Raw genomic sequence first — 24,429 nt, forward strand, 5'->3', positions numbered from 1 at the left:
TATATTATACACCCATGTTAAATATATTACTAATTTGCGAATGGCAGTATTGCAAAACAATTGTAAACATTTAGCAAATCTACATGAGCTGTAAATTAATACGCCAAATTTGTCCGCTTTAGATGCTGTGACGGGTGCAGCTTATAGAACTGCAATATCTCCTTGTGGTGCCGAGCTACAAATTTGTAAACTTCGTGCTTCTATTGTTTTTTTTTTCGAACTTACCAATTTCCGTCAATTTTTATTTAAAGAATTCAGGTGCTTAACCAATATTCCGCTTCCTACAGTCACTATAGATGAACTCCCCCTCTATAAAACGCAACAAACCTCCTCAAAATCGGTTCAGGGGATATTTCAGAAGAGCATTTCTGCGTTTTATATGTGTTCGAATAGGTTGAATCGGAGCTGGGCCCGAGCTAAACCTTCCTTGCACATGATTCGTCCGGCAGCTAAATGTAGCTGTTCTTGCGTGCTAAATTTTACATTATGTTGTAACAAAGAATATCTTCGAAGACATACGCCACATACCGAAGTGTGCTATCACTGTTTGCCTGATTTGTGAACGGATATTCCGAGATAGACTTCCGAGATATTTAAAGTAAAATCACAGATATTGTCAGATTGACTTTGAGGGTTACGTAATGTGGTGTGCACAAAGGAAAAAAAAAAACGCTAAATGTGGCTCCGTTGACGAGGAAGCGCTACATTGCACATGACGATATGTTATGCGATAGCGCTGGTATGGGCAGCCGATGAGCGTTCACGCCGTCGGTGTGCATACGCCGCACGCACGTGGAAGGTTCGAAGGCCTTCAGGGACGCACATTTCGTTTCTCTGTGAACAAATTTGGAGGACGCTTAAGCTTCGCGTTTAAGAGTGAAACGCGGTGGCATTCGAAGATCCCTGACTGCCTCTCACGCTTCACCGGCAACTGCAGCTTATGCAACCGTAATATTTGCCGGGAGGCGCTCGCGGCGAACGCTATGCACGAAGGCGAGTGTCCTGGTAGAAACGCGGCCTCTTGCGTGGGCCGATCCCGCAGGTAGTGCACAACCACGCCAAAACAAAAAAAAAATTTACATCATTTTTCAGGTTCCTGTTGTTGTTTCGCACTTTTAATATTTCAGTCCGAGCAGATTTAAGATAAAAGGCGTGCGCTGTCGGTGTTTTGGTTCGTGACATTTGTTTGTGGGCTGTCATTCTCAATGTTCCGAAGAATATCTTTGTCAGGAATGTGAGACACGGTACGAGCAACTTTAGTGATAGAATGGTGTGGCAATATAAACCGCATACACCGCATGTCCCATAGCAAGGCGTGGCATATAAATATACCTAAATACATACGGTGGTTTTCGCTCACGGACAACTCCGCCGACACCGGATTTTCAGCGACACGGGGCCATTAACGCTATCGCGTGAAAATCCGGTGTCGGCGTCCGGCACCGGCCTTCCCGTGAGCGAAAATGTCTGGCGTGTGACGAATGTAGCCCCGCTAGAGGCGGTGCCATCGAGGCACCATAATCACGCCATCGTTGTGAGAAGCCTGGTATATAGCTGCCCGGGCGTCGTTACGCATCAAAAGTTAACTTCGGGTGCTGTGTCTTGCCAACATGTCGTCCTCGTATCGTTAGAACACCGGCCAGCGAGCTCTGGTGCACCGCGAAACATTGCTATCACTGACAATGCTTAGTCCTTCGAGCGTAACGCCATTTGTTTTCATGCCTCTAGCATTAGGAGTGTCACACTGGAGAAACGTGTATGTGTGTGAAATGTGGGAAGCAGGTCACTTGGTAGAGTAGCTAGAGAGGGAATGGGAGAGCTTAGAAGAGCGTGTATGTATGTATGTATGTATGTATGTATGTATGTATGTATGTATGTATGTATGTATGTATGTATGTATGTATGTATGTATGTATGTATGTATGTATGTATGTATGTATGTATGTATGTATGTATGTATGTATGTATGTATGTATGTGCTGTCCTTATTCTCGTGTGTGGTGCGCAGTATCAACGTCGCTATATTTCGCCTATAAAGAAAAAGAAATGTGGACCAACGCCGAAAGAGATTTAGAGGATGTACTGTCAAAGACACATGAAGCACACATGGACCACTACAACTTCGAAAACGAAAGGTCGATAACATTGCGCTGCCGTACACATTTACGTGCCGTTTAAAACCAACGGCGCATTTATCTGAATTTTATTGATCGAAAGAGTTTCTTTCTCCTCGAGGTAGTACTTCATGACCTGTAAAAACTGCTGCAATGAGTTTGTTTTATTCTGTTTATAAACGACTATACGCAAGAACACAGCTCCGGGACGTAGTACTTCCCACGGTGTTCGAGAAAAAGCATGTTCGTATGCTCCGTGGCGCGCTATTTGAACAAAAGAAATAACTCAGAATAATGGCTTTGTGTAGCAGATAGGTTCACAAAACAAATGAAACAACCTATCTTTTTCATTATACATTGTTTCCTTGTTTCAATGGCTTCTTTACTTTGAAGCAGAGAGTTAGCCATAAAATGAGTGGGCGCAACGGCGTCCCCATAAATCTGGCTCACTGGCAGACGAGGATGAAACATGGACTTCCCGAGATTTGCGGTTGGATTCTGTATGCGCTCAGAACGAGGTCGCACAGAAGCCGACATAGCGCACTGCACGTGTCTACACGACGCGAAGGCGGTCATTTCTTATTCCTTTTTGTATCGTTCTCCGTTCCTAAATTTATTGTCGTTTGGTTCTTCTTTTCTGTTCTTGTATTCTTCCTCCGGCTTTGGCTTTTCGGTCGGGCCTTTCATGATGCTAAATTATTTTATTTATTTTGCACTGCACTTGGTGCTAAACTGCACTTGTATTTTTCTCACTTCACGTGCTGCATTAAATTTTCTGGAGTACTATTTCTTTAGTTCGTAACATTTCTTTTATTAATATTTATCATGATTAGTAGTAGTGCCTTGCAGAAGCATATATGATAGGCACAGCTAAAGCCAAACTGCGAAGTGTGTGCGCGTGTGTGTGCGCGTGTGTGTTCGGCGTGTTCGTGTGTGTGCCGACGATGGCGACTCAATGTCGCGTGCGCAAGGGAGTAAAGCGGGGAGGAAGCGCGCCGTCTTCCGTCGCGCGCAAGGCACCGCGGGCGAGGGGAGGCAGTGGTGGTGGGGGGTATCTTTCAGGCGGCTGCTGTGTATACAGCGGCCCCGCAGGCCCTATCTTGAAAGCTAGCTGCCCCCATCCCGCTCCCATGTGTAGGGTAGCAAACCGATTGAGCTAAACTGGTTAACCTCCCTGCCTTTTCTTCTCCACTTTTTTTTCCTTCCTTCCTTCCTTCCTTCCATAGGGACAGAGAGCGCCGAGTGCTGGTAGCTTCGTGTGCGCTGTGTTTTCGCCGTTTAGTTCGCGTTGAAGCGAGAGGCAGCACGAAGGTCAATTCGCTCGCTGCCGCGGCCGCGCTTCCCCACTCCAGCGTTTTGCAGCGAGTTTCCGAGGTCATCGAGTGAGATGTGTTCATTTTTGCTTGCGCGCGCGTGACACCATGCTTGTTAATTTATTTAGTAAGCGATTGTTTACAAGTTTATACGGCAGATAAGTCTACTATCCTTACTTGGTATAGCTGTCTGCTAATTTGCTATTGCTATCGATGCTTGCTTCGCCTTTCGGGCGAAACCGCGACTTTTTGATTTTTCTCATCCCATGAGTAATGAGTCAAGGTGGTGAGATTCCTGCGACAGTCCCTATAACGTCGCAGCATGTGACCATTTCTAACTTTTCTAAGATTATATACGTCCGACCTTCATTCCGCGGTAGATATAACAGTGTACACTGCTCTGCTTCCGTGGTTATCATCTTACTCTGCGGGGCTCGAGATTTTGGAAGCAGAGGGACGGAGACGAACTGCTCGGAGCAAGCGTAGCTAATTGCCTTTCTAGGTAGTTTTATCGCAGTGGAGGCTTAATTGTGCTTCTTGGACGAGAAGCCGCCCGAGACGATGACAGGTGGCACGCCATCACTTGCGTCGAGCTCGCCTCTTCGCACGGCGTCCCGCAAGCATATAATGTAAGGCTTGCCACGTAGACATGGAAGTGTCCGGTTCCTGTTTCTCCAACAGCGAGCCAATGGACTCCGAGAATGACTACACCGTCGTGGAGGGCCAGCGACTCAAGATAAAATATCGCAAGATAACCAAAGACGTGAGTAAGCAGGGCCCCAACGTACTGCGTACTCCTACTTACAGGATTGTTTTTGTGCCTCTCGACGTCTCTAATAATTTAACTTCTGTCACAGAGAGATTCTTAACACCTAGTTTGGTAATGTGGTTTCGAAAGGAATTAACGAAGTGCGTTTCAACATCAAGAAAAATGTAGTCACAGTGGAACTAGCGACGCAGGCCGTCCTAGAAAAATTGAAAACCGTGCGTATAACCATAGCGCTCCAGTCGTTTATCGTGCACAGTGGTCGCACTAGGGCAGGTGTTATTTCGGATGTCGTGTTTGACATCAGTGACGAAGAGCTACAAAAGCTTCTGTCTTCAACAGTGATGGTCGTCAATTTCCACCGCTTCGGTCGCTCGACGAGCCTTTTCGAGGGAGGCATGCTACCTGATCATCTCAAGGTGGGCTACGTGAATGTGCCCCGACCACTGCAATGTCACAAGTGCCTAAAGCTAGGCCATGTCAGCGCTGTCTGCACAGGCCGGACGGCATGCCTCCACTGTGCCGGCAGCTATGACGTATATTCACGCACAGTAAAAGAAATGAAGTGCTCGAATCGCCCTGGACCCTACGAGGCCAATTCCGAGGATTGCCCTAAACAGAAAAAGGAAATAAATATACTGAACTAAATGAGCCAGACAAGTATGTCCCACAAGGAGGCGGCAGCGTCAGTGCAACACCGGAGGAGACGAACGCGTCGTCGGCGTGGACAAGTTGTAGCTCCAAACGAGAGCTCCCTGGCTCCAATTCTGCAGGTCCAGCAGAAGGGAGTTGAATAGGCATCGATTGATCTCCCCAAACCGTTGATTCAAGCCAGCCGCGCAAGCCTGGAATCGAATGTACCGCCACGCTTGCCGCCGCGCACACTGTCCTTACACTATCAGCGCGAGCAAGGACAGTGCACTCGGATATCACCATCGGACTCTGTCTTCAAAGCCATGCTTGTTATCATGCTCTGTTATTACGCCAGTGGCGCTAACAGCGTCAAAAATCGCGAAAGCTATAGAAAGTCTCCTAGCTACACTGCAGTAACTTCTACCTCTGCCCGCGAAGCTGACTGTGCTGTGCGGTGAAGTGTACACGTAGGCGTTGCAGAGAAACAGTAGGCTGTGCAGCCCTCATCATATTCGCCATACCACCACACTCCTTCCTATTCACATCCTATCTCTGTTATTACCCCAAACACCTTCCCCAGCGTGAAGCAGCAAGCTAGAGGCATGTCACGCAGGCCGACCTCTCCATGTTGCTGCCATTAAATGTTATCATCTTACTCGGCGGGCGGAGTGTCGCTTCCTAGGCGGGTCTTTTCTTCCGTGCCTCGGTTCGCGCTTTCTTGCCTCGTGCATCTCCGCTTCGTTGCGTCTTTATACGCTAGGACAACGCGCTGCCTTAGCGGTGAGTGCGAAGAATAGTAATCCTAATGTAACTCGATCAGCTATACACAAACCGCCCATTCTTCATGCACACGCACGCACGCACGCACACACACACACACACACACAACAGTGCGAAGGATTTATCCACGCTTAGCCCCTCCTGTATACCAGAGGCCAGTGAGTAATGAATGGGCCATGTAAGATATGCGTATTCATTTGTTTTTTGTTTTTTGTTTCGGTACGAAAAAGGAAAATGACGACGGACGAAACTACTACTGCCACTTCCGTCGGCACGCCATGCCATCAAGCAGCGCGTGCGTGCGTTTGCTCATTCCCGTGCGTGTAAGTGATCACATGAACTCACCTTTTTGACTCCGTAATGCCACAACGCGCTTCTCTTGATACCATACATACTGCACCACTTTTGGCAAGCATTTCCGTTACGGTGCCTCTTCTCGGTGCCTGCTGGCCGTGGCGCACAAACAAACAAGGACTGAGAGGTGGCTCCCGAAGGTTTCAGATCCTCCTCATCCCTTGTTCTTAGACTCCGCCTTAAATTATCCCTGGCGGGTGCCTAACAATTCCGATTCATTTTCGCCGGCGGGAAGTTTGTTGCAAGATGGCGGAGCGTGCTTAATCGCCCAGCTAACGGCGGCTCCAAGGTGACGTGTGTTCAGTATTTGAGCTACAACTATATATAAGGGATACGGGCTGCTCAGTTTGTGGAGTTCACTGCGCAACAGCTGTCGTAAGCAGTCACTCGATCAGCGCGAAACGGTGTGCCCGTGCGAAAGCTCCGAGGAAAGTTTGCCGAGTCATTAATCATTTGGTGATCGTTAAGACTTTTGGTCACCGGGCGAGAGTATATTAAACCTCCCGTCGTATCACTTGTTACAAGTGACGTTTGTTATACTGACTGACTGGCTTTATACGGTATACCTCGTGTGCCTGCGCTGGCGGAAGTTTGCCAGCTTCTGACAGAACGGATTTACAAGAGTTATATATATATATATATATTCGAATCCGCCACTGCGGCTTCGTTGGCTTTCCAAGAGCTAAAATTTTCATCTGGTTCTGAAGTCAGCCCTGTCGGCTATGAAGCGCGCCCCTCGTATTACAGCTGTCAGAGAAACATTCACGTACGGGGCCGCCCTTTCAAAACTTGAGAAAAATTTAGTTCCTCCCTTTGGATTCTAGCGGGGAGCATCAATTGCCACGTTGGGCGAACTCCGAACTGCGTGACAGTTTGTCACATTATAAAGGAAGTCAAATCCCATCGACTCACAGTCGCGGAATTTCAGCTTGTGCACTCGTGTATTTTATAAAAGATGACAAAATTCTCGAAATTATGGAGAGAAAAAAAAAAGATGGAATATCTACAGCGCTGTAAATTTGCAGTAAATGGGAGATGTCGGTATTTATTTATTTATTTTCATACTGGAGCCTAATAACGCGTTTAAAGCAGGCATACTTCTTGTATTCCACTGTGATATAATCTACACCTACATAATTACGAGACTGAAAATATTGCAATACTCGCGTAAGGAAAGGATTGAGGTAAACAGTAATTGATCGTCTTCGTCCACTCTGATGGTACAAAATGTTACGACATCTGCTTTGGTTGCCAGCGGATCATTTCAGTTTTCTTTGAAGTTTGGGATCCAAGTAAGTTGCACTAATTCGAACGTTAATATAATATTACCGCTACTTTATTTTCGCACAAACTTCGCAGTAATTGAGATTGAATTGCCGACCTGGGTCCCATTGTTCCTCAAGACACCTGACTTCTTCTGTAGCATGGTTCGTCGGGGACAATGCGAAACACCTCCTATACGTACGGGCATTTCGGTGCTGAAGAATATATTCTCACTTCGCTGCCTTGCTAACAAAGAATAAGCCAGCAATTAATGAGGCCACGTGTTTTATTGAACGATGCGTACCGAAAAAAAAAATGCTATGTTGTTGCAAAACTTGAGCAAAAACAAAGTGGGCCGTAAGGACAACTGAACTGTTCTGTTTAACATTGCTTGAGACGGAAGCGCGCAGGCCGCTGTATTTTGTAGTCTAAACCCAACTGCTCCGCATATGCCCGGACCTCAGTTGCGCATCTTCAAGCTATAGCTATACAACTTTCCGCGGTAGCCCACCGTCTATGGCGCTGCGCTGCTGAGCTTGAAGTCGCGGCTTCGATCTCCCGTGTGCACTCGTGTACCTAGTTTCAGGTGAGCGTTAAAGAATTTACCCCCAAGAGGTCAAAATTGCTCAGCAGCCACTCACTGCGGTGTGCCCCATATTCAGTATTCGTGGTTTTGGTAAGTGAAAACCCAAATTTAATTTAAGCCATGCTACTTAGTGATGATGATTTATTGGCATCCCCCAAAAATCTGGGCGGTGACAAATAGTCACCTATAGCCTGCTCGAGCTATACACGCTTTTCAGTTTAGCATTTTGTATGCGTCTTCGTAACCTTTTTCTTTCCTTAGAACTTACATATCTACCTTGTACCGTTACCTATGCCTGTGACTGATCCGGTACCATCAATTCCTTTTCTGCTTCCCTTTCACCAATGCTCAAACGTCTCTTGTTTATCTCAACTGCCGACCGGTTAATCAGCCTTTAATCCCAGTGCTTCTGGAAGGTGCACGTTACCTACGGGCCTCGCTGGGTGAATACATCCGCATTCAATCGAGATTTGCTGAGTTATCTCGGGATATTTTTCTGCATAATACCCATGCCTCATCTTGCAGCGAATATTTGCTCCTGTATGTTCTTGTCCTTAGGCAACCAACTCAAGCCTCAAATAGCTAGGCGCTGCCCTTTATGTTATCGTACAGATTTTCCCTTATGGATTTCTTACCAGCCCTGTAAATCTCCATGGTCTTTTTTTGTTTCCATCCTTCGCGTCCAATTTACTGTCTCTGTTAATTCCTCTCACTTTCTTTTTTGATGAATCCTGGTTGTCTATTTACGCTTTCAATTGTATGCCCTACACAATGCCTCCTTTACTAGATGCCAGCCGCGTTGCTCGCTTTCCCATTACGGCGGCGGTTCCCTTAGTTGAAGTTAGTTCAGCATAAATTCCGTGAGGCGGCGCTCGTTGCCTTTTCAACTTCCGGCGGATGTGGCAGCGGCGGCTGAATGCTCCGCCGGCGCTTTGTATGCGCGGGCGTCTGTTAGCGAGCGTTATCGCGGGCCTCCGAGATGGCAACAGACGCCATGGTAATCTCAGAGGTCGCAGCACGTGATCTAGATTGCAGACGTCCGCCACAAGCGGCGCTCGTTGCCTTTTCGCGGTAAAGCCCCTTAAACTTCGTAAAGTAGTGCCACGCTTTGAAGAACGCCGCCTCCTCCTCCAGCGCTCTGGCCGAAGCCGACGCCGCGTCGCTATTGGCCTAATGGCATCACGTGGCCCCTTGCGCCGGCTTCGTTTGTTTACAGTCGCGCTTCAGTGCCATCTTTGCTCGAGAAGCGGCGCTTGTTGGCGGCATTCCTTCCGTTCCTATTCTGTGTTGTTTTGATCTTGTGAACGCCTTGAAGGATGTTTTGTGGCAAGTGCGACGTCGCTTCACGTCATTTTCTGTTACCATGGCCTGCTGCGCGTTTGGATGCCAATATAGTTTTAGCAAAGGCAAGAATATGTTCGCGATTCCGTCCGGTAAGCGCAACGCGTTAAGAAGAAAGACATGGCTTCACCAAATCGGGAGGGAGAACTTCCGACCAACTTCCTCCGCGCGACTATGTGATGTAAGTTGTGGCTCTCTCAGAGTATTGTATGTGCCAGGCTTGCGTATTTTGCTGCGGGCAATAACGTAGTAGATATTGCACAGTTCACTGTGCATGTTGTCATTTGCACGCACGCTTTAACATGATTTTTACGCAACGTCTGCTTTGCTTATATGAGCACTACGTGGTCGTGTTAGTCATATTTGGTGCGCTTAATCGTTTTGAACGCCAACCGGCGTGAGTTCGCGGGCACGCGAGGTTGCGTGCGATAACGTGATAACGAAATTTTTAAGATTCAGCGCAGTCCTTTTGATAAAATTTTAGTCTCGATCATGAAAGCGCCTCAGGAGAGCAACTCTCTGCCTTTTGTGGTTACTTACTAGCCTTATTTAGATAGACTAGCTTTGTTTGCCACATTTGTTCGTGTTCCTCGTTGGCGGTCACCCGGTGGATTTGCGATACAGAGGCACCGATGAAAAGCGTGAGTGCTCTCCCGAAACCGTGTTACGCGGTGCGTTCGTCGTCGAGCGACAGCACCATAGGTAATTGAGACGTATGTGCTAATTCGCGTGAGCTTTAAAGTGTGCGAAGCTTAAAGGGATACGGACACAAAATCTGAACATTTTACGATAATACAAAAAATGAGTCCTCAGTGTGCGAGTACACCGAAAACAAGTAGTCACTTCGCTCATTTTTCAGCGGATGGCTTTATTTTTGGCGTTTTTGTGAGCGCGCGCAACGCCGCCCAGCCCAAGCGAGTTGGAAGGCGTGACGTCACGACACCCCCGTCGGATAGCCAGCCGGCCGGCCACGGTCATTCGAGGTGCGCCGCCGCCGCAATCGCGAGCATGGATTCGGGTTCTGGTGCCTCTACCAGCGATGAGTACACGTCTATAGATGAGGACCGTTCCAACTTAGCAAGAAATATAATCGCTTACGGTTACGAGCCTTCCGCGTCAAGCGGCAATGAAGAGCAGGCGGCCTTGAACGTGCCGGTCAGGCAGTCCGGGCCAGCAAAATGTTAATTTCTTTTTCTAGTAAACTTGAAGGGCAGCAGCAGCAGTTCCTAAAATTATGTTACGTAGGATGCAAAATGCCTAGTTTCGTGACCCGCGTTGAGGCAGAAAGGGAGCTATTACGGCTGAATCGTAGGTAGCGTAGCTCGTCGCTTTGTGCTTACCTACGCTGTCGGCTTTCGATCGCTGCACACTTCGTTTTTACGCGACGAGGCAGGGCATGTGTAGAATTTTCCAGCCGTTTCATAGCCCTGTGTTTACGGCTACTTTCACATTCACGCCATTAGAAGCCATTTACTGGTTGAACTCGTTGAGATGGGCGGCTGCGCTAGGGACCCGTCGACCAGATCACTTAGCTACATCGATTCTGTGTCCATAGACAAAGGAAAGTCTTTAGCTGTGACATTTAATAGGGAAATGCTGCGCGAACAACCAAGTCATGAAACCCGACGCATGATTATGCAGAGACCTATGAAAATCCGTAATTTTTTGCTTGAGGTTGAAAAGCAACGTGTGAAACGGCAATGTAGATAAATGTGCTGCGCATTTTAGATTACTACACATGTATGCTGTTGTCTGGCGTTCATTCACTGGCTGTGTTTTGTATATTTGATCAATTAGAAGAGCGCTCGTATGCTGTCGTTCAATATTAGACGCAGCGAAAGTGCACACAACATGACTATTTTGTTTTGTGATAAACACATGCATCCGCAGGGTAAACAATTTCTGTCACAAGCCGAGAATATCTGTTCTTGCACAGCCAATGAAACGGTAATTTCCCTTCTTTCAACAGGCACTCCTGCGGTCACCGCTGCGGCTACATGCATACAGAAAGAGAGAGGGTCTGTTGCTAGAACATCAAAAGTTGGCGAACACAGCTAACAGTTACGAATGCGTCACTAAGCACCCGCTCTTTGAATTGTATTGCCTCAACAGGAGCCTTTTGAGCGGTATACCAAGGCTTTTGAGCACAGCCGGGCTAGCCCGCTCGCATAAGCATCGTTGACGAAGTGGTCCGCGCAAGTGAAGCCATCTTTTAGAAGTCTCCATGCTGGGTGTGGTGGCTGACAGGCACGTATGCAAAGTTCACGCACCTTGTCTCTGGGAGACGTGCGCGACGGCGTGTCACGACCGATAATGCTGTTATAACAGCCGTGGGCGCCGTAATGTCTGGGCATTTTCTTCCGCTACGAAGAATGCTTCAATACCGATCGACGACCGTGCGAACACGCGTGTAAGATGCACCACCTGCATGGAGAGCTGACGGGGATAATGTTTCAGACAGACCACGTGCGAACATAGCCGACGGCGATAAATAAACGCTGGAAGGGACCGACACTCCGGAAAGACTGCGCCGGCTGTGGCTGACCTTGGCCGCGCGCGCGCGGGCACGCGGGGGTGTCATGACGTTAAGTTTCAGCTTCTCCCGGCGGCCGCTTGGAGGCAAGGCGCAACAGAAAATCGCAAAAGAAAGGTGTTTCTCGTTCTTTTCTTCTAAGCAGCTTGTTGTATTCGTCATTTTTAACAGTTCAACTTTTGTTCGGACGCAGAAAACCACCCACCAATTTTTGTGTCCGTATCCCTTTAAGATGCGGCGGTGGCGCACTCGCAATGAAAACGTGCGGTCGCCCGCCCGTTCCCTGGCTGGTTTAGTCGTCGTTCGTGCTTAGTCGTTTGCTCGTTCGTTCGCACGCTCGTTTAGTCGTTTGCTCGCTCATTTAGTTCGCGCGCTCATATAGTCGTTCGCTTGCTCGTCTATGCCACTATTAGTTTCTACAGTCATTATGCCTAATTGAGACGCGCTTGCTGTAGGACTCTTAGGCTGGTGCGTTTATTTACGCAATGAGACAATAAATGGTGCACACGGACTTGTGACTGCAAAGGCAAATCTGTAATGCATCTATGTGAAAATAAACTGTTAACTTGCAACTCGAATGCCGTTTTATATCATTTTAACCTATGGATAAAACATCATTTCACTTGCCGCAATTTCGGCCGCGTCATGGCGGGGGGATTCTTTGCGCGATCATGACTTCACTAATAAAGTCATGTCTCGCAAATGCTACTTCGAAGGGAGTGCAACCGTCCTGAATGCATGCACCTCAGTGCAACTCGGTTCGCGACAAGTACGTCACTTAGTAAACGGACGAACCAACGCACGATGAAGTGTTATTCGTGATAAGTCATTAACCTGAAAAAATTACTGAAGGCCACAGTGGTCTTGTTTGAGATTGAGTCAAGCATTGTTATCGCGCTCCCGCTTCGCGCACGAATGCTAAAAACTCATTTTATTTTCTTGTGTACGCACAGTCCCCACTCGATGATCGGCCGCGATATTTCTGTCGGCGTTGAGACACGAGAAACATTATAGCACCAGCGCCCACATCTGAGGCTTTGCGCGCTCTTAGATTGGCAAGCACGCACGTTGGCGGCACTGTAGCTTGTAATACACTTTCGAACCTCCAGAGCAGTGATCTCCATCAGCCTTTGTACGTCATAGCTCATACGCGCCGCGAATTCACATGGTAAGGGCGGCGCGGATTTAGGCTGAGGGCTTGCTGGAAGCGAAGAGGTTGTCATACGATGGTAAACGTGTTATTCACAACCATTCGCAACAAGATCTTGCGACACGCCCTTGACAAATGTTGCGTACCTAATTGTAGGGCACGCGATACATTCGCAGTCGTCAACGCGCAGCGTTAACACTCCTTCAGATACTTTTTAAAGAAATAGTTATCAAAGAAATGAAAAAGAAAGCTGCCGTTACCGAATTTGTACAAGCATCCGACTAGAAATTCTATGCTGTTCACGAAGTTACGCGGAGCTGGAAAGCCAACGTGAACGCCTAAAGAGCACTGCCTTGCTATGCGTGCATTCACTCTGCGAAAGGTCGTCTGCTGCGCTCGAGCATCGTAGGCGGCGCCATGGTCGAGGAGGGAGCGTGAAAGAGAGGAGAAAAGAGGAGGAGTGAAGGCGGAGGAGGAGAGTGGCACTACTTTACGAAGTTTCAGGGGCTTTATTTCGCGGAGGAGAGAAAAGGGAGACGGCCAGGAACCAAGTTTACGGACAACGCGGCTGGCATCTAGTAAAGGAGGCATTGCCTACACTTGCTCGCCAACTTCCTTGACCTCTTCCGCCATTCCGTTTCCACGCCGTTAAAGCACTTTAGCCGCTCGTTTACTTTCCTCCATGTTCGTTCATCTTTCTTCAGAACTATTCTTGCTCTGCATTTCTCTGACTTCAAAGGAAGCCCGCCCATATCAGTCTGCGCTGCCTCATTTGTGGTTTTTACCGTGGGCCCCCAAAGCCAACCGGCATACCGATCTTTGGTTAACTTCCAACCCCAGCAAGATATCCGATTTGAAGCGCAGAGTGGTGTTTGTGAACGATAGCGCTGGTACCATTGCTCCTTTCCAGATTCCACGCATCACCTCATATTTATTGTGGCCCCAAAAAGTTCTGTGTTTGCTGCCATTTCGCTTCCCCTTCATATTCAGTTTATCTTGGTGGGTGCTCGAGTAAGTCTTTTCTTCGTTTATGTATATACACCCAGGCCTTTATATTGCTTGACGATGGGTATGTGACTTCCTGTGAAATTGATACCACTTTATTGCTCGTCTCTTCGTTAAAGATCATAATTCCCGATTTCTCTGTGCTATACACCTAGACTTGTCGCTGCATTGCTACACATATTTGCAAGCCTGTAAATATTTTGCATTGTCCGCTAGCAGACCTATGTCGTCCGCCTACATCAGCCCAATGACCTTCTGTTACATCTTTTGCCCATTCCGGATGTAAGATAAACCAAACCCTAAATCATTATTTTCCTGTAGATTTTATGCGCCCTTACGTATAGCGCGAACAACAATGGACATGGAGGAAATACTTAATGCTTCAGTCTTCGGTGAATTTCCACCACTTCGTCGCATTTCCTGCCTTCCCATACTCCCTCAGCAGCTCCACGAAATCGTCATCTGTGATTACGTCCTCGAGAAAATTCTCAGTTATCGACAACTGTATGCACTGAGGTAATACAAGAATATTATCCTCTAAGCGTCTGCTAGGGTTGGTGATATCTATGAACGATTAACCGATTAAATGTATCTCGCAAAACGATTAATTGTAATCCATGTCCACCTTTCATTTAATCGAATTAATCGATTAGGCATGTTCGATTGGTCGTTTTCTAGAGTTTGAAATCGTACTAGAATGGTGGAGCTCGAGCAGTGACTGTGTAGCTGTGGTTGAGCGACTGTCGACTGTTTTTGCTAGTCCCTGGTGATACCTAACCGAGTGCTTCCCCTCCCTTCCTTTACACGCCGCCACGCCACCCGAAGCCGGAGGATTGAAATGTCCTCGAAATTCATGAGACAACTTTTAAAAACAGCAGTTGGCAACCAAGGCACACGGACCGCGCGGGGTCGTTACTCCACCAGCCAATCACAGACGCAAAAAAAAAAAATGGTCGTCAAGCTACCATTTCATAATGGCGTCGTACTTGATACCTCCGGAGCGTCTGCTGTTCCTGAAGAGTCTTTTCATCGGCGGAAGCGATGAGGTGTGCAACAGACATGGACAAAGTATATGGAGTCTTAGCATTTTACTTTTCAAAAGTCCGCGGTACAGTTCATTTCACTGCTGACTCCGTTTTACCCATGAAGCTTCACTTCCAACTGAAGTGAAACTTGATCATAAATAGTTGCAGCAAAGCAAGCGCTTAATTTCAGTTGAATAAACAATTAGGCTTTCATCGCTCCACTATAATAGACGAATGAAAACGTACAAAATTACGCGCTTATAACTTTATTTTCGTTGTTACCGCCTTATTTAGGTAACAGGGAAAGTTTGAAGTACGAACTATTTGCAGTCTCGCGGAGGAACAGTGGCAGGCGGTGGACGTGGGCGGGGCTTCACTGCACACTTGAGTTGTACCCGACTACAGAAACCCAGTCGTTGATCGTCGTTTCACTCCCAGCCCACTAAAAACGTGGCACAGCATTCGCGCCGGTTTGGAGCATGTAATTGACAAAGCGAGGTAGTTCATGTCGATTCCAGAAAATGTGTAGCTTTCGAGCGTACGTCCATTCTCGCATGCTGGTTGTGCGGACGTCCAAAGAAGGTGTCAGTTTCCTCCAAACATTCAAGCCAATTGCGATTCCTTCGCTCTGTAGGAAAGAGCATGTGGTTAAAATTCTAAACCAGTAATTTTATGTTCCCTTGTGCATATTGCAATCTTTAGTTGGACGTCACCTTTCGCTTTTTTTATTCTTCTTTTATTTATTTTTCTTGTTCAACTGTACAATATAGGAATTCACTAATGCCATGTAACTTTCAAAAGGTAAAGCGTCCACAGAGACAGCACACCAATGAAGAAGCAACAATGACAGCACAAGGCGCTTCTAGCTTTTGAAAGCTATGAACCAACTAGCCCCACAACGTGTTCTTTTGCCATGTAACTTAATTCTTCTCTAATTACCATTTTATAACATATAATTATCATTTCAATCTCCACTCATGCGAACTCTATGTAGTCTTTAACAAATTAAAGATTATTCTTTATCAAGCTTTATTTGCCTCGTGCGCGACCGATGGCGGCGCTGCGAACCTTGCTCCGGGTAACGTAAGTCGGTGGACCCGCCTCTGTCGTCTGCTACGCTCCGGCTATTGGCGGCGAGGAGTTACGGAGTCGCCATCTATCGGAAGCGCCTCGCTGGCGTAGTATGAGGGAACACGCGACACGCTCCTCGTAGGTTTTGCTGTCAGCGCTCACTGAAAACACCACGCGCGAGCTTTCCCGTACATTTCTGTAAGTACTTTCGAAACGAGGGAAGTTTCTTACTGTCTAAATAATAAACTTGGACAAACTGAAAGAACAGAATCGTTTGCAGACGCTATCTATTTACCGAATACGTACAGTGAACGCCACTGCGCGCGGTCGCCGCGATGGAGTCTCCCGAACCGGCTTCTTGCGTGAAAGGTAGGTAACCGCTGAGAGCAAAGTATGTGTAATGTGTTCTTATAGTGTTTGTATAACTAAACAGAGCATAATAGAATGAAGCCTCAATGCAGCGATCGCACAGATTCGCAGCGACCGACTGCGCGTCTGCATGCTTGTCCGCGCACTGTTTCGCTTTAGCCGCGTGCGCGTTTTCGCACCGTTCCATGAGCTTTAGGCCGCAGAATATGAGCATATGACAGTATACAAGCAACCATTGTTGCGTGGGCGCTATCAGAGCTGTTAAAAAAAAATCTCATTGTAGAGACTTCGACGCCTACGGGGACTGTGATGTGCCTTCGCGACGATTCAATCTTTTTTTTCTTGTTCTAAATTCTTGGACGTTTCAGTATTATTTCTCGAGTTGCGTCGCACTGTATGTTTATCGGTGGTCTCAGCGTGCGTGATTTCCCGCTGCTTCTTTTTTGTAATGCAGTGCATTAATTCATAACACAAACATGACCATATGCCATGCTTTTGTTTTAATGTGCTTCTTACCGCTCCCTTCCCACTCCAGTGAACTTGCCAGTATCTATAGCATGGACAAGTTCATAGACCGAACCGTCATGACATTAGTCGGGCAGCGGACTCGGGCGACCGTCTCAGTGCGCGTTTTCCGAATATCGCAGACCCGGTGCCGTAGCAGAATATTCCTCGCGTCTGTGCTTGCTGCATACCCGAGTTGTAGCCGATGACTGTTTGCCGGTTTTATGTTTAGCGAGCCAAGCTTCACGCAACTTCTTGTCCTGCGGTTACGTGTGAATAAGGCTGACATCGGGCTCCGTTCCGTACGTCCGGCACTGCGGTACCGAGCAGTAGCCTACCATGTTGCGCGCCTTCAAAGGCAGCCACTACCTATTGCAGTGCTTTGAAGCGTTGTAAAGGAGACACTCGAAGCGGGAAAATCTCGCCACTAAACTGGGACCGCAGCGTACGAGGGAATTAAGCTCTCGTTTTCAGCTCGCTTCGGCGCTCCCGAAGCAGCCGACGCGGCCGCTATGCCCACGTGATCCCTAATAGCACTTCACGCAGACGGTGGCGACAGCTCTTCCAGTGGTGGAGCTCGAGGCCAATAGAATAGCAATAGGCAGTGGGAGGTATAGCTTGCGGACGAGGGAAAGGAGAGCCCGGAGTAGAACTACACCCGCCCACCCCTACGGAGACTAAAGCGCGACCGTAGACGGCGCGCTTCCTCCCCGCTTTTTTACCGCTTTCCGCCGTTGCGTGCGCTAGATTCGACCGCGATCGCCGGCTCTCGCTCGCACGCTTTCACTCGTACATACAGTGTACGGAGCGCGGCGACGATTTGGTCGCCCTTGGTCTTTATACGGAACATCACGGCTACAGCGACCCCAACGGCAGAAATGCGCCTGGAGTGTCCATATAGTTGCTATCGCAATAAAAGTCGCAGTTTTGCAGAGAGGCAAATGATAGCAGCAGCAAGTATTATAAGCAACCACATGTCCTGTAAGTGCTTATCGGTCATGGCGACAAAAGCAGCGTGTGAAAAAAAAGCTCACTAAAGGACGACCAACAATCGTCTCGTCGATTTCTGTTCTAATTCAGGCAATGGAAAACGAAAACCCCGTGCAGAGCACAAATCCGATCTGCGAGGGCGGCAGATTGGGCAAGCTGGTACGGCATGCTCTGTTTTTAGCACTACTCAGGTTGAGTGTGAAGGAAAAAGGAAAGCAAGAAAAGATCACCCGCGCTGGCACTACTGTGTGACAGATTTTTTTCTGTTTTGACAACGTACAAAACATTATCTGTACAAACATTAATCAGCCACTCAAAGACGGCTATTGGGAACTTCACAAAGGGCTAGGTCTCCACCGAGGCGGCCAAAATCCTGAACCGCAGAGCAGAAGACTTTAAGAACGGCAAAATTACACCCAAATACCTCAAATGGATCGCGGCACATGTGGGAGAAGTAACCACGAATGCGCCTCCCAACCTCAACGAGAAGGCCCACCGAGCCGCGCGAAAACTAACCCACCGCGGCACGGACAGTGACGGCCCAACACCCCACAACCCCCGGGGAAGGGGGAAGGACTGCGGCGGAGGCGATGGAGAACACGGTGGCGGCGACAACGACGAAGAAGCGATAAAAGACGACAGGGACAGACTGGTCACGTACCACGACATACTGACACACTGCACGAAACAGAGAAACATACCCACAACCCCACAAACAACTCGACAGGTCTCAGGAAACAGATTGGAGAAGGTTGCAAACCAGAACATTCCGAAACCCAGTACACTTAAACAGAGTAAATTCAACACAATACCCAGACCCGAGCTGCTAGCACGAACACGCAGACATGGCACACATCTTATGGAAATGCACAGAGATCAGATCAATATATGTAGAGGACAACATATAGAACCGGACCTTCTCGGGGAGCGATGGCTAAGCGCTCTGACTAGCTCGGAACTACACGACCAACTATGGGTTATCCAGCGGGCCCGGGCAGCGGTAGAAAGGCTATGCCTCACCACACATAATGCCGGGCTGGCAACCTCGCAGGTCCTTTTCCTATTAAAGTTTTTTACGTCCGTCCGTGTTCACTCAAACCAGGTGTTTTGAATTCGGGCGCGCTCTGACGGTAAAACGAAAACTGCAGTTCTCAGAAGGTTTCCATTTCAGTTTCGCAACATTGTGCTCTAGCTCGACACAAAGCCTACTATTGAGCCGATCCAAGCCGTGTCTAGCTCAGTTTGCGTACTGCAGTAATTTGCTGTGATTGACTTGTTTTATTAGCTGCGAAGTGCATTTTACATTTTAACGCGTGCAAAGACCTGGATCAGTATTCCGAAAGCTACGATATTGATTTTAACCCTGTAATGCATAATTTAGAACGGTCGTTGTGTCAAGGACCTCCGCGCAAATAGCCGGTACAGCTGCTTCGGATACCATCTGTGCCGCCGCTCATTGACAGCCCGAGGTAGGATAGCATGTATTTTCCTTCCTGGTGTCAGTGATATGTGATGTCGCTCAGGATAGGTTTCAGAAGTGAACCTCTGACTTTTTTATTTTTAATGCTATACCGCGAGGAAACAGGAGCGCCGTGATTTTTGAGGCGCCACTCTTTGGACACTTCGTTATCGGTGCTGCCGAAACTAGAAGTTGCCGCGAAACTGCTGCGCAGGATGTTGCCGCGCAAGGTTAATCGTTTTGTCACGCGAGAATCTTCGACTTTTTGCGTAACCGCGGTTTTTCCTCCTTCGTGAACGTACCTGTCGAACGGGAAAAACGCTCTGAGAGGCGGAGTTTTAGGCGCCGTCACGACGCGCGACGCCCTCGTAGGTAAACTTTTCCGCTCCTCTTGCAGATAACGAGAGATCACAGAAAGTAGGCTGTTGGGCGCAATCTTTGCTCGTCCGATAGCGACCCGTACTACTTAGTACACCGTGTGAGAGCAGGCGCCAGCGGTGTCACTTGAGGTATGCTTTGCAAGTAATCTTAAATCGCGCATTCTTGGTGTTTGTCGACAGAAAAAAAAAAAAAAAAAAGTGTTTCGGTGCATACGCCTCTTAGTGACCTTTTTTCTGGGTTAATTTTGTTTCTGTTGTAGTTTGGTGAAGCCCTAGATCTAGTAGTATATTCAGCTCAACGAGAGTTGAGTTCCTACACTATGGCACCTCTTTCGCTTGTCTATGGCAGCATGAGCAATTCATATGTGATGCTTTGGATCATTAAAAGCACATTAGCACATGCTGCGACGTCATAGAATTGAGGTGCATTATTAATTGCTTACAAATGCAGTGTTTCCAAAGATAAGCGTAAGCTTCCCGTATGTTCAGTCAGCAGTGTCGCGAAGTGAAGAGTAGAAAAACGGCCAGTCAACCTTTCAGTAAGTGCTAAAACCGGCATTAAGAGCCCCTCAAAACGTCCGGAAAATCAACTGAATTAAGCTACGATTAGAAATTAATTCAGCATGTCAATTTTGTCTGTCTACATAGAATTTAACTGTAAATGTTAACACCAGGAAAAAAGAAAGGAAACACTTTTCCTCAAGGAACAGGAGATGATGGAAGATATAACGAATACTAGCACGAATTTGCTTTGGATATATGACCGTGAACTGCTAAGGTACACTGCCCTGTGTTTTGCAAAAAGTGCGGCTTTGAATAAAAAACTGTTTGTCCAGTGTCAATAGGACAGATTAAGTAATGAGTCTCAAAGCACGTGCTGCTGTAGCCATTCTTTCCTAGATGTCTCGCATACTTCAGTGAGACCACTCTGCAAGGCTAAATTCTCATAATGCGTATCCACAAAAGTAGCGACAAGTGAAATTGCTCTTGAATTTGAACCTTTTCAGCTGCTGAAATTGCTGCACCTCTTGTTAAAGAAACACATGAGAAGGATTGACCGTAAAGCATGGTTAATTTGGCGATAATAGAAGCTTGTTAGTTCATTTATATAGGATGTGTATAAACTGGTGCTTGCAACATATGAAGCATGATGCATTGTCAAAAAACGCTGATTTGTTTTGCTGCCAAAATGAAAGCTAACATAACCTGAAAATCACAAGAACACCTACTGCCCACAGAAGATTTTCTCCTGCTGAACACTGTAAAATGTAGCTAAATTTTGTAACAAAAATAGTCAAGTTGGTGTCAGTGGTAGCCAATGACACTGTGCTTTACTTTGTTGAGAAGAATATAAAATTACTATGTGCTTAGAACAGTTGGTGTTTAATTTTATTTTTCTGCAAGTACTGAGGAGTGCTGTAATTTTTTTTTTTTTTTTGCTAGCCATGGATATTACCGTCAGTGGTTTCTGCCTGAACTGAACCTTTAAATAAACTGAATAATGTTGATGTTGACTTGAATACTTTGTAATGTACGGATGGTAACAAACCGGGGCTGATAGCAGTTTAGGGCACCTTGACAGTTGCCATTGCGTTGTCTGTTTGGAGGTGAGGATTGACTAGCTCTTGTCCCCGTGGCAGAGTAAATGGGTGAATTTGTTCAATGATTTTTCCTTTGTTCTACTGCCTTTATAAAATTGTCTACAGTGAAAAATAAATGTTGAGCAACGTTTCTGTAGACCTAGTTGAAACTTCCATCACATAACACGGCTTGTGGAGTATCACTCCTGATATGTGTGCGAATGATTTCATTAAAAAGGAGGCTTCTCTTCTTGTGGGATTCTGTGCGTGCAGCTGATGTGGACTGCCAGATGTGAAATGTGTGTTTGTATGTGTGTTTTATTTTCCCTTGTCCCTTTTGCCGATCTGAGGCCACTGTGCTATCCATTTATTTAATAAAAGGAATGACGAAGGGCAAAAAGAGTGGGAAAAAAGAGAATGTTTACATAATGTTTCCCCTGGTCTCAGATCCTGTGCACGAAGGAAAACATAATGCATGCCATGCTTTCTCCCTTGTCTTCACCTACAGGCACTGCTTCAAGCTCACGATGTGGTTGCGCACGAGGTGTACAGCGAAGAGGCGATTCGGGTGACACCACCACCGCTGACACCCTTTCTCAACGGCAACCAGGAGGCAGGTGGCAGCGAGGCCGGCGACATGGAACAGGTCACCCGCGTGCGCCTCGTCCAGTTCCAGAAGAACACTGATGAGCCAATGGTATGGTGCCCTTTCCCTCTTCTAACCTCTTGACGTCTTTTCTTGAGCAGGCTTGATGGGCCTTCACTGGAAAACGCGCACATTAGTCGGTGACGGCCTAAGAGTTCAGTACAACCTACACCCGCAAAACTGCACTGCCTCTACCCTTTGCGAGTCCACGCTCCAGAACATTGTTCTCGAGATGCAGATAATGAGTAAAGTTCACCTTCACGTGGCAAGTGTCAAGAGTCAATGTTGGCAGTGAAGCTCACCTCCTGAAAACATGAGCTCATGACACTTGAAGTATTTCTATCTCTGCTAATAATGAACCACTTTGAAAAATTCTTGCACTAAAATGCTCCTTAAAAAAAATTAAAGTTCAATTATGGGGTTTTACGTTCCAAAACCAAGATCTGATTATGAGGCACATCGTAGTGAGAGACTGGAAATTTTGACCACCTGGAGTTTTTTAACATGCACCTAAATCTAAGTACACAGGCGTTTTCACATTTCGCCCCCATCGAAATGTGGCCACTGTGGCCGGGAATCGATCCCGCGACCTCGTGCTTAGCAACCCAATACCATAGCCACTGAGCAACCATGGCGGGTTCCTTAGAGAACATGTAACAATTTTCAGCATATAACCAAAATTTGCTGTGTGACCTGGTGAGGGGCACTTTAACTGTGCTTTTGGGGTACAGTTAAATAATCTTTGTTCATGGACATGTTTTCATAGCAGGTAATTTTGTGTAATATAAGTGTAGCAATTGTATTAGTGATAATAATAATACGGAAAAAAATGACCCCACCCTCTTCCCACTTTATGCCTCCTTCCCTTATGCTATGCTCACTTGGATTAACATTTTTTACTTATCTATGAATGTCTGGTCATGGTTGTCAACACCCTGTTTGTTTGAAATGAACTTGGTAGGAATGCTACTAACCTATGCAAAGAAAATATTGTTCACCTCACACCAGCTGCTGTACATAAAAAGACAAGCAAGTCTGTTTTAGTGTGTGTGTGTGTGTGCGTGTGCGTGTGTGTGTGTGTGTGTGTGTGTGCGTGTGTGTGTGTGTGTGTGTGTGTGTGTGTGTGTGTGTGTTCTTTTTTTTGTCCTACACTCTAGCATGTTCACAGAAAAGGCAGTATTATACTACAATATTAAATTGATACTCCTTGTGGAAGCCAGCCTACAGCAATAAAAATGTCAATCGAATTAGCACTTTAACAATGGGAGGCACTTATTAACATATTTAATAGCCTATATCTATTGGGACTTGTGTAACATACTTTAGCGAGAACCACTAACAACAGCTGTTAAGCTTTGTCATTCATTGTGTGTACTTATGTACAGGGCATCACCCTGAAGCTGGACGAGGACGGACGGTGTATTGTGGCTCGCATCATGCATGGTGGCATGATTCACCGGCAAGGTGAGAACAGTACTGGCAGTACTAACATGCATAACTGCAAGGTTGAGCATCTTGCTCATTCATTTGCTTATGTGTGAATGCATATAGACCTAAAGGGCCTTGCAATGCGCTTTGTTTAAGGTGTCCAGTATGTCAGATGCTAAAAGGAAGAGCATCTCCTTGTGATCTTTTCAGAGAAAAACATTCTTGTATATTTCTTGTATAAGTAGGGTTATTTTCTCTCGAGTGCTCGTGCTACCATGCTCCCAAGACTTTCCTCTCCTTTTCATTGTTTCTGCCATGTTGAAAAGTGTCAACACAGAACAATACTTACCAGCTCTGTCTATCATGATGTTCAGCTTTCATAGCAGCACAGCCTCTGAGATTGGCTAGTTGTGCTGCCCCATCTTACAAGGCTGTTGTATCAGCGCAATTGTGTGCTTATTCGCCACTAAACAAGTTGGGTAGGCTGGTTGGTGTTGTCTTATGGAATGCACAATAACAGTGCCAGAAGGGAGGAGAAGAATACCCGTTGAAGACAAGGGCACTGACTTCAGCTGACTGTTTATTCAAAAAAATGAAAGCAATCATACATCTTGTGCACAAGAACTGTGCATCCCAGAGAACAAGGTCTGATAGTGGAATGCATTTCTTTCTTTCCTACGTTCTGCCTGCTGCCTCCCTTTGCCAGTTTAAAGATGGCTCACTATGTTATAATATGTGTACTTCTTGACATAGAGTGCCACTGATGGCATATTAGCTTACCATATTTACACGATTCTAACACACACTTTTTTAAATAAGAAGTGTTTTCAAATTTGCCTGCACATTACAATCATAACTAATTCTACTCAAAATCAAAAATGAAACCAATTCTTACTAAAAAGAAAAATTGTCTGAAGAAAGTGACGCTGGGAGACATCACAAAGTGGGCATAGAATAAAGAACCAGCTTTGATGTGGGTCCTTGGTGCATAAAATGCCTTCCCGCAGATGATGGTTGCGCAAGCCTTTATAAGTGTGGCATTTCTAATGCATTACGTGGAACTGAACTCTGCAGTCAGTAGACAGCGATAAGGAGGTGTCAGCGGACTTCGATAGCCACTAGCCTCTAGGATTCAGCTG

The 24,429-nt window shown here is 46.7% G+C and overlaps 1 protein-coding gene across 4 annotated transcripts in view; it reads left to right on the forward strand.

Moving 5' to 3' along the window:
- CASK (peripheral plasma membrane protein CASK) overlaps window positions 1-24,429 on the forward strand; it is an 842,400-nt gene that overhangs the window by 761,861 nt on the left and 56,110 nt on the right. For all 4 annotated transcript variants that reach the window (XM_075682288.1, XM_075682290.1, XM_075682289.1 and 1 more), the window contains exons 14-15: window positions 21,725-21,913; window positions 23,248-23,326. In XM_075682288.1, coding sequence (XP_075538403.1) covers window positions 21,725-21,913; window positions 23,248-23,326 — 268 coding nt within the window. The remainder of the gene's footprint in view (window positions 1-21,724; window positions 21,914-23,247; window positions 23,327-24,429) is intronic.

Source organism: Dermacentor variabilis, chromosome 2, assembly GCF_050947875.1.
Source record: "Dermacentor variabilis isolate Ectoservices chromosome 2, ASM5094787v1, whole genome shotgun sequence".
Taxonomy (NCBI): Eukaryota; Metazoa; Arthropoda; class Arachnida; order Ixodida; family Ixodidae; genus Dermacentor; species Dermacentor variabilis.